We start from the raw sequence: 13,381 nt of genomic DNA on the forward strand, positions 1-13,381 counted from the left end.
AATTCTGTATACCTGTTTGTTAAATATGAAGTCATTATACACTATTATTTTTTTATTGGTATATTTAAACTATTTCTTTTCAAAAATAAAAATTTAATAACTTAGACCAATTAGAAATTATCACACCATAATTGACTTAACACTTAACAGATATGTACTTACAGAAATTTTAAAATTATAATTTAGGATATTAAATATAAGTATTTATTTATAAACATGAGTTAAACTTAAATATTTATACCACAAACTTACTCAAATAAAAATTTAATAGAAAAAATGTAAAAGGCAAAAATAATACAAAGAGTGGTAGTATAGTAGTAGTAGTAGTATAAGATAGAGATGAAATTTGTATGTTTGCCAAAACCAAAGTAATTAACTCAGTGAGATAGTTCGTACCTAAATATGAAGCTAAGTAATTAAAGGCTAAGTCAATTATGAACGCATCCCCTATCATATATAAAATCTATCCACACACATTCTATTACTAAACATTAAATCTCTCTCTACTGCTTTAATTTTTGGGTGCTGCTATACATTTTCAACTCCAACATTATTACACTTTTGCTTTGCGGCACCATTACACAACTTTTTCCTATACATTTTCAAATCAATTTATTTATATCAATAAAACATTTTCCTTTCCTTCCTTTACTCACTTTTTTTTTAAAAAAAAAATTGTTATTATTATTAGAAAATTTAACTTGTAACCGTTCACATTACTAAAGAATAGTCTACATTTTCATTTCATATTTTTGGCCAAGTCATATATATTATATAGTAGTTACGAAATAAAAGGCTTAAATTTTCACACTTGTGTGTGGGTCCCACTTATTTCAAACCAATCAACCGGCCACAAGGACCGTAAATTGCGCTCTTGCTCGTGTGTGGGACACAAAAGAATGCCACGCTTTCTTACATAAAAAATAAATAAATAATAATAATAAAGAAAAATAGAAAAATAAATTATACAATTAGACTTAATTAATATAGATACACTCTTTTAATCCAAAAATGAAAAGGTATTACATGGCCAAAGTCTCTTAACAAAACTCCACTCAACAGTCAACCATTCTTACTACTACTACTCCCTCATAATATAATAAATATTTAAAAAAAAAAAAAACTAAATAATATAATAAAGAAAAGAAAAAACAGAATTTATTTAATTTAATTTTTTTTTTTATTTTATTTTAATTTTGTTGTTGCAGCCTGAACAAAATCTGCCGAGAAATCGGCAAGGCAACGGCGGCAACACTCGGTCCAATGACTGTGGCTGCCACTGTGAATTTCTCAGAGGACCACAAGAGGGTCTGAACCAAACAAAATATCTCTAAAGAGATCGTCTCCACCTTGACACAACGAATCAGTACCGGACGACGTGTCGTATGGTGACTCAATGAACATGTCACTGAAATCTTCTTTTATTATATAGTCCGGTAAAGGTTGAATAACCATATCGTCTGATGCGCTAACTTCGTTGTTGTCGTTTTCAATCTTTATGTCGTCTAATAAGAAAAACGACGGGTCAAATAGTGTCGTTGATTCTGGGGAGTATTCGAAATTGAAGAACTCGTCCTCGAATGGAGGTAAGTCAAACGACAAGTAATCACCCAAATCGTTTGGTACACCGTTCGTTGTCGTTTCGCCTTGGCACTCTTGGATTACAGCTTCTTCTTCTTCTTCTTCTTCTGGTTCTTGTTTCAGAGGTTGAGACAATACTTCTGGTTCTAGAATGAAGTCGTCTAGTATGGGTTTTTGACCACCTTCTTCTTCGTTTGAGTGAGTTCTGAAATGAAGAACTGAAGTCGGAGAAGAAAGGTTTCTCGACTCTTCGCTCGATTCGTACCCAGATACCGATGCTGAAGCTCTTCCGGTAATTTCCGGCTCTGCCGGATTTTCTTTCGCCGAAGGAGTGACGAAGTTGGTCAAAGCGTCAGGTCCACGAAGCTTAATGGCAGCGTTGTCGTACACCATGGCAGCTTCCTCTGCCGTATCGTACGTACCTAACCAGAGCCGTACACGTCTAGCTGGATCTCGAATCTCAGCCGCCCATTTACCCCACGGCCGTTGTCGAACTCCTCTAAACTTCTTAACCGGAGATGAAGAAGAAGAAGAAGTATTAGAGGTTTTGATGGGTCTCCGGCAAGTGGGTCCGGCTTCAACCGCCGGTCTTTTTCGAACATTAGAGACAAGATTGGGTTTACAGCTAGTCTCGATGTTAACTTCGTGTACATATCGCTTCACCCTTTGACGACTGAAGAACTCTCCTTCTTCATCGCTGGAAGAATCAGTCGCATCCGGGTCGGTAATGGATATCCGTACGGTTCTGGGAACGGCGAAACTTGAATCCGACGATGATTTCTTCGAGGGTCTGGTTAACTTTTTGGTGATACTCCGGTGCTCAGTGCATTTTATCGGACATAGGATACTCTGCTCCATCATAACTATACCAAAATTTCACTTCAGATTCTCATCAAGCGAAAAGAAGAAAAGAAAGAAAGATTTAGACCCGAATAAAATTAAAAGGGATTCGAAAGAAAAAGGAAACTAACGAAATCGTGAAGCTGAAGCCTTATGAGTTATTTAACGATAAGAGAGACAAGGGAAAAAGAAACTGTGAAAAGGGGTACCTAAAAAGGCCAAAGCTGATTCAAAAATCGAAAAACTAATTTGAAGGGCTTGTTAGGCAAAAAGAGAAAGGACTTAAAAGACTGAGCAGGATGGAAAACAAAGGGTGTATACAGCTTAGAACCAGAAAAGAGAATCTACCAAAGTTAATAAGGAAACTGAGTAACTGTGTTTTTTTTTTTTTTGGGTTCACTGTACTCTACTACCACTACTGTTACTTCTGCCCTGCTTTAATGCCAGCCAAGAACTTTCTGTTATATTTTCTTTCCTTTTCCTGGAAAATATGTTGGGATTGTTTCTTCAATCAAAAGGAATGAGTCAATTGGGAAAAAAAAGAGGAGTTGTTGTACAGATGAATATGAATGAATAACTCTTACAAGTGTACGAATGAGAGAGTGAGAGAAAGCGATAGAGAGAGTTTGTGAGTTTTGAGAGAGAAAAAAAAGTTCAGTGTTGTGTTGCGAAATGCTGTAAATTGCATTTTTATAGGATACCCAACAGCCCAAAATAAATAAATAAATAAATAAATAAATATAAAGTAAAGTATTTATTAATATTGTTATCAATTAATTAATTAATTAATACCCATTTCCTATTTCCCATTTTAATCAAAAAAGGAAACAAAATTAATAGAGCGGTCATATCAAAGGGCCGGTCGGCGTCGGTCCGAAGATCCCGGTCACAACCGTGGCAATTAAAATACGTTCCGCCGCATCCCGATGATGCTTTAAGATCTCGACACGTGGACTTCTGGGGTCCACGATAACTTTGGCCCAATTAGAGAACACCGCACCAGGATGAATGCTTTTAAGATCTCGCCACGTGGACAATTTAAGGTCCACGAAGACTTTATGCTTTAAGATCTCGCCACGTGGAATATGTGGGGTCCACTATGACTTTGGCCCAATTAGAGAACATCATAATGTACTGAGTCAGCATTTAAATTTTTTTATCTTGAAATCTGTGTTGGGTGTCACGTGAGGGCCAAGATACCCGGCTATGCTGTTAATTTAGTCGGTCAAATTATTTGACCGTTCGAATTAAAAATATGTCAAGGGAGAGTTAATTGCTCTGCTTTGTTCCCTTAATTCGCCCACTAATTAGACTACAAAACCAAAAGTAATAATCTTATCACTGCGAGGGCATTTTCGTCTTTTCATTGTTAAATTACCATACATACACCGAGTGTGTAACAATTCATTCTGTGCTGTCTTTGTTGGCATTATAGTTATTTATTACTTTATTATCTCTTTCATTCATCTGAGATTTTTCAAGTTTGATATTTTGTTTTTGTTTTTATTTTAATCTTTTTTTTTTACAATTACAGCTATAAAAATAAAAGTAACGTGGCAAGCAACCTAGAATTCGCCGCCATTTATAATTCGGTTTTGTACGTCTCTGGGTTTTTTGTGTACTCGGTGTTACTTCTACCGAGATATGCTAATAGCTTATTGTATTTTATTTTAAAGAAAATGAGTGATTTATTATTTACTTACCATAACAAATTTGAGTAGTTACTAAAAAAAAATTGGAATTTGGGAAATGTTATTGGGTGGAAGAGAAACTCGAGATTTGTTCCCAATCACGTAAAATCAATAAATAGAGTTTTAATTCCCACAAAAAACTAAATAGAATTTATTTTTATTTTCTTATATCAGATTTCATCACTATTTTTCTGAATAACTCTATAACTTAATATTGGTAATGGGTTAAATATTATATTTGCAGTTATTTGTTGAGTTTTTTTTTTCGTTTTGACTAAAAAAAATAACAATATTATAAAAATATTTTTAGCTGGCCAAATAAATAAATATACTGCACTAATAAAAAAAAATTACACAAATACCACTTACACACACCTTCAACTAGGGGTGTACAGAAAGTCATCCAATCCAATTCCAACCGACCGATCCAATAGAATCGGATATCCAATCATAATTGGATCGGATCGGATGTAAATTTTAAAAATCCAATTGGATCGGATCGGATATTGGATGAGACATCCGATCCAATGGATAACCGATCCAATCCAATCCAATATCATCCAATGTCCATCCAATCATATTTAATATTTATAATTTTATATATTTAATTATTTTATATATTATTTTATTATCTATGTTAGATTATTAGGTTTTAAATTATGTTTTTTCATATATATATTTTTTTTTAATGAAATTAGCCTAAATAGTGGTTAAAATGGATTGGATTCATCCATGGGATCCATTGGATGGATCCAATCCAATCTAATAAAAAACCAGTTAAAGCATCCAATGGATGAAACCGATCCAATCCAATACATCCATTGGATCGGATCGGATCGGATGACTCAATTCAATTGGATTGGATCGGATGGAAAAATCCAATATCCAATAAATAATTGGATTGGATCGGATGGGTCCAAATCCATTGGATGTGATCCAATGAATACCCCTACCTTCAAACCAAGATCCATGCTTCCTGGGCAACTATCGCGCAACAATCGCAAAACTACACAGTAACCGAAACGAAAATTCAATCAGAAAGAGAACCACCATTAATTCCGACGACTTCACTTGAGAAGACAACCAAAATCAATCAAAACAGGAGCTGCTTCGAATTCATAACAAAAGTGTAGAAAAACTACTACGAAACTAAAATTCAACTATTAATCCAGTTTAATTTGCATAAAACTAATGTTTTGACTTCAATTTTTAGATCCATCAAAGACAGATCTCAAAAAGTTGAACTGGAGTTCCCAAACAATCCAACTCAAGTATAATCCAAAAAAGTTTACATCAATACTATAGTAAAATATTTATCCTGGTGTATTTTTGTTGTTTTCCAAATTTCTAATAGTGAATTTATTCATTTCAAATCATTAAGAGACATGTAGATAGAGTTATGTATGTGGAAACACTATTTTGATTTTTAATGTTTCACAACAGTTGCATTACAGTTGCCTAAACATTTTGCTATTAACAGTTATTTCGTCTGATTGAAACCTTCGTCTGATGCAACCTTCAGCCAACCACCCAGAAACTTTCGTCTGATGCAACCTTCAGTCAACCACCTAGCAACCACCCTGTAACCATCATCTGATTCGTCGGATGCAACCACCGTGCAACCACGCAGCAACTATTGTCTGATTGTGTAAGTGATGATAGTGTAAGTGGTATTTTAGTAATTAAAATCACATAAAAGGTATAAATGTTGTTTTTACCTTATGAAAGTATTTTTGTAAATAAAATGTCAATTTATATTTTTTATGTAATAATTCCTTATTTATTTACCCACTTTAACCAATATTCAACAATAAGTATTTAACTAAAGAAAAAATTTATGTGCACCCTAAAATTTTATAAATACACTTTATTTTAATAATTTATATTTTTTATATAAAATATATAGCTTCGATTATAATAATTTTTTTTATGTTTTAAATATTATAACAAAAAATTAAAATATAACATAACATTTTATCATAAAAAAATAAAAAATATATATACATATTTATTTTATAAAAACATTATGAAAATAAATTAAAATAAATATTGAAAGTTGTTTACACCAAAAGTAGTACTGTGGACATCAATATTTGACACGTGGTAAGAAAGATGACATCTCAGAGTTAAGTAGTCTCGAGTCATAACAAGTCGACCTAGGAAGGGTCCCTAGCCCTGCGCCTAGGTTGACTTCGAAAACTCCAGAATGGAAGTTTGGATATCAATAACTCATTTTCAACTCACTATCTTTCAGTATTCTGTACCATGAAGAAATAGAGCAATCAAATCCAGGTCAGGGGAGCTGAAATTACATGAACATGTACCCTAGGAGTCAACTTGGGCACCAAGGGTTTCACCCAGGGCCCACTTTGATATCCCCATCAAGGGTTTCAATTTTTGAGACAGTCTCAGTGTAAATGGGTCAAATTTTACATTGGGATACGAACTAGACATACCATGGACATATTAGAGGTATAAAAATTAGATTTGGAGAAAATTCATTTGTGAGCACCCGGAGCACTCAGTGCTCGGGCACACAGCGCCCAAGTTGACAATTTGCCAGCCTAGGCAACTTTCAAGTATAAGATCGACGATCTTTCTTTTGTATCATCTTTGTCTTCATCAAAAATATGGAAATAGGTACTTTCGGGGAAGAAACAACACTTCTGAAGTGCCAGAAGCAAGGCCTAGCGCCCAAGTTGACAATTGGCCAATCTGGGTAACTTCTAAGTATGAGATCGACGATCTGACTTTTGTATCATCTTTGTCTTCATCAAAAATGAGAAAATAGGTACTTTCAGGGAAGAACCAACACTTCTTGAGTGCAAGATGCAAGGCCCAGCGCCCAGGTTGACACTTAGGGCTAGCCCAGGGCCCAAGTTGGAATTTTGTCAATCTGGGCAGATTTGATGATGTTTTCCAAGAAGTCTTTCGAGCATCTTCTCCGTTTTCAACAAAGATTAAGATTCAACTATTTTTGGAGACCAAACGGAACTTCTGAAAGGCCATGAAGGGGACTCACCACCTTGGTTGACACCTGGCACTAGGCCTAGCGCCCAAGTTTACATATTGTGAACCTAGGTTTTTTTCGAATCAAGTTCTCAAAAAAGTGTTCTGGACATTTTTTCCATCATCAAAAATACTGAAGATTCAAGCAAACTTAGGGAGAAAACCAAAAACCTGAGGCCCTAGAAGCACAGCCCAACGCCTAGGTTGATAGTCAACTTGCTGCGCTGGTTTCAATCATTCAAATGCAAAATTTTATCCGAGCATTCAATCTAAAATGGTAAAAATGGGGTAGGAGACCTCTTCCTAAACTGAAAGAACCTTGGAAGTATCAAAATGACAATCCAGGAGCTCGAAAATGAAGTACACATCACCCAGGTTGAAAAGTAGGCTGGTGCGCTAGGTTCTGCTTATCCAATTTTGATTCTGCCTCGATCGCTCGTCTAGTTTTTTACAATAATTAAGATCTATGAAGTCAGAGAAGTCAATTTCACAACGACACATTTCTCATTTCCAACTTCGGAAAATCATTCGAAAATGAAGAGTTTCAAGTCTCTTATTTTCGCGAAACAGCAACATCTCTGAACACTAGTGACTAGCTTCGCTAGAACACAGAAACAGACTATGTGATGTCAAAATATCACTTAGGCACCAAAAAGTACATCCCTAGGATGTTTTACCATTCACTCAGCGTCCAGGTTGACATCATATGTCTATCTGGCGGCTCTGATACCAAATTGTAACACCCTAACTAGCATAGGCGTATTACGTGATTTTCAAACATACTGTGCAGCTCGTTGCTAATCAACGAGGTTTATGGAAAACGTGATTAATTAAAAATTTTGCTTTTTAATTAAACTTATAAAATATTTATACAAAATATTCGGGATCCCGATTACAAAACTATTTACAAAAGTTTACTGTCTGTACAAAATACTTGTCGCCTAGCGACTAATTACAAAAATAGCCTCGCTGTCCCGATGATCGTACGCTCCAGGCCTAACCGCCCCGACATGTACAATCTTCACCGGCTCGCTCACGGTCCATCAGCCGTAGCCTTGCCCTTACCTACACATAAACATAGAACTGTGAGTCGACAGACTCAGTAAGAAAAGCATAATAATAATCATACATAAATCCCGAGTCATGATCAGACGCCCATACCCCTGACCATAACCCTAACTGTCGTGTCCAACACGATACTGAGTCCTGAACGTTCATAGAGACGGTACTAAATGACAAGTAACAGCCTATACTCGGTCGAACTGGTCATACTCCAGCTGCTAGTCATACTCTAGCCTGTACCGATGTGTTACGATGTCACCATACTCGGTCGAATCGGTCATACTCCAAATTGCTAGTCATACTCTACTTTGTACCGATGTGATACGTCAAATAGTACGGAACCACCAACCTAAGTATCGGCCTATACTCGCATTAATCGGTCATACTCCACCGCTAGTCATACTCTAGCTGTGCCGATGTGATACGGTGTCGGCTATACTCGGTCAACCGGTCATACTCCACTGCTAGTCATACTCTACTTCGTACCGATGTGACACAGTCGGATGGTTCGAAGCCAACATACATATCTAATGTAATCTAACAGGCTTCCTAACATGCACGCTAAACATGTAATCTATATATGCATACTGTTATACTAATCTTACCTCAATTCTAAATTTAAGTGTGCCGGTCAACCTGACTGGAACGAACTGCGCGGCGAATTACAAGCTCCTAAATCAAAACAATCACAACACTATAAGTGATACGCTAAATCACTTCCCGGGGACTTAAACTAGGAACTAAAAGTTTCCCTATCGATAAAAAGCATGGCAATACCCCAAATAACATAAAAACGAGGAAAACTAGGGTTTTTGAAAATTCCCCAACTGGCAGACCGGTTGTCCAACCGGAATTCCGGTTCTGGAAATTTTCAAAACCCATCCGGAATTCCGGATGCACAACCGGAATTCCGGTTCCTCGCAGGCAGAACACATCATTTCATAACTCTTTCAAATCAAATCCAAAACACACAAAACCTTCCAGACCTGTTCTAAACATCCCATAGAACATTTCTAAAGCAACTACACAGTCCAGAACACACATAATTAAAAATCACCATGTGAGCTCCAAGCTTTGAGTTCAAACCCAAACTTGGCTAAAGCTCACTTACAAGCCTCAAAACTAGATTAAAACTACATAATCATGCATAATAACACTGCAGAAAACAAACTCAAACTCATGTATTAACTACAGCCACCAATTTCGAAAATTCCCTTTGAAAACTAAATTTTTGAGCTAAAATCTCCACAACTCTAAACAACCTAACTATTAAGCATCACAAGCAACTTAATTAACCTCAATTTATCATGCTTTAACTTTAGAAATAACATCAAAAATCCAGCAGCAAGAACAACTCAAAACTAAGCATGCAACCTACCATTTCTCTTCAAAAATTCAAGAAAACATAAAGGAAAGATGTAGAAAATATACCAACAACTTATGAACACTAAATCTTGCTAAGGAGAGCTTGAATCACCAAAGAAATTGGTTGGTTTCTTGCTGCTCAAAGAGGGCCGAAAAGAGAGAGGAAAAGAGAGAAAAAGAGTTTCCTTTCTTTTGAAATTTTTTTATTTTTTCTAAGTTTGGGAAAAATGAAAGTAAATGCCACATAATCCTTTTTACTTCAGCCAAAATAATAAACAAACAACATATCAAACTCAATTACTAAGTCCACTAAAGGACAAAATATCATTGGGGCAAAATGACCATTTTGCCTCTCCACACTAAAATAACATAAATAACACTAAAGGGGGTATTTTGGGAAATTCTAAATTCCCGGCCAATCCCGACATTCCCAATGTCTAATAAACCGTCCCAATCTACTAACATACTAAGTTGTGATTTTACTGAGCCAAACACCGAGTTCCATGTTACCGGGCACCGGAAATGCAAACTTATGAAAATCTCTAAATGACATAAAATGCATTTCAGAATTCAACAATAACAGTATAATAATTATTTAAATTGCTATAAATAATTTGCATAATTAAACATGATTAACTACTAATTTCCAAATTAAACTAAGCGGTCTTTACATAGAATCTCTACAATCTCGGGTCGGCAACTGACAGAAAAAATAGTGGAAAACGCCTCAATTAATCGACCATCAAAGTCGCGCGCTACAAAACCAGTGCCGATCTCATTTGTGTCTTCAAAAATTGCCCCATCCACATTAATTTTTAACTGTCCAGCTGCCGGTTTGGACCAGTGTTCTCTTGTGTCAGTGCGATTGGAAGCCAGGGAACCCGTGTCCAGCTGCTTAGACTGGGCACACGTCCATTGTCGAAGAGTAGTACGAGTCAGCCAAACAACATCAGCAGCACTACAACATTTACCATTCCAAAGCATATCATTTCGAGCCTTCCAAAATGCCCATCCAACCATGACAGCTTCTTCAACCAACCCCTTATTGTCCTACTGCCAACACCTCCATAAACCAGTCAAAAAAATTGGTTGCTGCAGAAATACCAACACCTAACGCCGATCGGAGCCAACATGAATAAGCAAAGGAGCATTGAACCAAAACATACAAAATTGACTCTTCCCCATAGTTACACAACACACAGTGTAAAGCCACAGGAACATGTTTACTATGAAATTGAGTACGCGTAGGCAAACAACCCGAAAGAGCTTTCCAAGCAAAATGTAAAACCTTAGGAGGAGCTTTAATCTTCCACATCATTTTCCAGACATCATCCTCCATGGATGAATTCCAACTAACATTGACCGTCTGTAAGTGATTATAGGAGCTTTTGACCGTGAAAAACCCAATTGGATCCTAGTTCCAATACCAACTATCACTCCTAAGACTAACACTCAAAGGCACCTGTTTGATGAGCTCAACATCACAGGAATCAAACAAGTCCTCAATAAGCTCCAAATCCCATTGTCTACTGTCTGGCTTCATGAGCTGAGACACTTTACAGTTGGCAGTGCCGGATGAGTAGATACCACACACGGGTTAGTCTCAGACAAAAGCCAAGGTGTGTTAAGCACCTCAGTTGATGAACCAGGTCCAATTCTCCTACGAGCACCATCTCTAAGCAGCGTTTGTGACTCTAAGACACTGGGCCAAATAAAGCTCGGATTGCCACCCAACTCGGCCTCCAAGAAAGAACAGTTAGGAAAATATCGAGCCTTATATATCCGACCCACAAGGGAATCCTGGTGCAGAAGTAACCGCCAACCTTGCTTTCCCAACAAAGACAGATTATACTCACGCAAACTCCAAAAACCCATCCCACCAGAGCTCTTATTGTTGCAAAGTTTCCTCCAACTAAACCAGCTCACACCCTTCCTACTACTCGAACTCCACCAATACTTAGACATAAAGCTTTCCAAATGTGAACAAGTTTTCAGAGGCAATAAGAACACAGACATAGCAAAACTTGCGCTACGGTTTTTATTAGGACTTCACGCCCAGCAGTAGATAAGAAATGACCCTCCCAACTTTGAATGCGCTTCTGCATCTTATCTTTCAAAAACCCCAAAATAGCATCCTTATTTCTTCCCATGACACAAGGGAAGCCAAGATAAGTACTATGTTCATCAGCAAGTCTCATTCTAAGGATCCCACATAACCGGTCTCGAGTAGCATTAGGCACATTAGTACTCAAGAAGACAGAGGACTTACTGAAATTAACTTGTTGACCAGAAGCGATTTCAAATAACTGAAGCAGATGTAGTATATGCGAAGCCTCTCTATCATTTGCACGACAATAGACATAACTAGCATCCGTAAAAAGCATATGAGATATGACCGGAGCACCATTAGCAACCTTGCAACCCTTAAGCCTACCATCCCGCTCCAACTTCCGTACTAACGATGAGAAGCCCTCAGCAAAAATAAGAAATAAGTAAGGTGATGAAGGATCACCTTGTCTAATACCCCTCTCAGGAACAATCGGGCCGAGCTCATGTCCACCATGAATTATTTTATACCTCACCGAGCTAACCGTAGCAATGACAAGGCCAATAAAACGCAAATCAAATCCCATTTTACTCATCATAGCTCAAAGAAAGCCCCACTCCACACGATCATAAGCTTTACTAAGATCCAGCTTGAGTGCCATATAGTCTTCTTTGCCCTTACGCTTTCTTTTGAGATAGTGCATAACCTCAAACGCTATCATAATATTATCAATAATAAGGTGTCCCAGAATGAAAGCAGATTGATTTGAGGATATTATCTGAGGCAACACATCTTTTAAGCAATTCGCAAAACACCTTAGACACTATCTTATACAATACGTTGCACAAGGATATGGGTCGAAGATCACCCATCGAAGTAGGCTGCTTTTTCTTTGGGATCAATATAATATTCGTGTCATTCAGTCCATCAGGAATACTGCCATTTGTAAAGAATTGACAAACTTAGTTCACAACATCGCGCTTCACTATTTCCCAGTATTTCTGGAAAAATTTAAATAATTATTAGTAAATACATTATTATTATTATTATTATTATTATTATTAGAATTATTAGAATTAACATGTTTTTTTGTGTTAGGTCGTGGTCATGTCTCCCATGGCAGACTTATATAGAGGCTTGAGGTATTAGTCGAGAAAAAATATATATGTATTTTAATTAGTTACAATATATCTTTATAATTAAAAATGATAAATATAAACGTAATATAAATCCCCCTTCAACTTTAATTTTGGTCCGGCTTATTTTAGCATTTTTCTTTTTACACTTACTAACTATTAAAATCAAAATACTAGGTACGATTGAATTTTCATAATTGTGTAAATGATATTTTATTTATTTATTTATTTATTTCTTTTTTCCCTCGTATTTTGCCCACTATTTATGAAAATATAGTAAATTTGTCAAACGTGCTTTTCACATTGCATTGCAGAGTACAGTTTTGTGCATGCAAATTTTGATATATGCGTGGAATGAATTAGAAAACGTTACATCATAACTACTGTATCTTAGATTTACCAATTCAAAAATTACTTCTTTTTTTTTCATTTTTGTAACAATAAAATATATTATTGAAAAATAATAATATTATACGTGTACTAAGGACTAAACAATCTAGCCAAATTGACCATGCGAGGAACATAAATTAGAGAAACTCTTAATTTAAAACTTTAATTACTTAATTAATAAAATAGCATCAATAATAAATATATCTATATAATTCACTAGATTTACTTTACAATTCCCTTTTTAGACAAGAATTTACCTT

The 13,381-nt window shown here is 36.1% G+C and overlaps 2 protein-coding genes across 2 annotated transcripts; both read right to left on the reverse strand.

Annotated features, from left to right (window-relative positions):
• Positions 1 to 951: 951 nt before the first annotated feature.
• Positions 952 to 3,099, reverse strand: LOC115717110 (ethylene-responsive transcription factor CRF4). Its single transcript, XM_030646054.2, has one exon. The coding sequence runs from the start codon at positions 2,440 to 2,442 to the stop codon at positions 1,291 to 1,293; it is 1,152 nt and encodes a 383-aa protein (XP_030501914.2). The 5' UTR covers positions 2,443 to 3,099; the 3' UTR covers positions 952 to 1,290.
• Positions 3,100 to 10,199: 7,100 nt separating this feature from the next.
• Positions 10,200 to 12,181, reverse strand: LOC133038111 (uncharacterized). The gene is made up of 5 exons (XM_061116161.1): positions 11,597 to 12,181; positions 11,181 to 11,504; positions 11,011 to 11,094; positions 10,837 to 10,914; positions 10,200 to 10,598 (listed from the first exon to the last, which is right to left on the reverse strand). The coding sequence occupies exons 1-5, from the start codon at positions 12,179 to 12,181 to the stop codon at positions 10,200 to 10,202; spliced, it is 1,470 nt and encodes a 489-aa protein (XP_060972144.1).
• Between the last annotated feature and the right edge of the window lie 1,200 nt (positions 12,182 to 13,381).

Source organism: Cannabis sativa, chromosome 5 (genome assembly GCF_029168945.1).
Source record: "Cannabis sativa cultivar Pink pepper isolate KNU-18-1 chromosome 5, ASM2916894v1, whole genome shotgun sequence".
NCBI classification, from domain to species: domain Eukaryota; kingdom Viridiplantae; phylum Streptophyta; class Magnoliopsida; order Rosales; family Cannabaceae; genus Cannabis; species Cannabis sativa.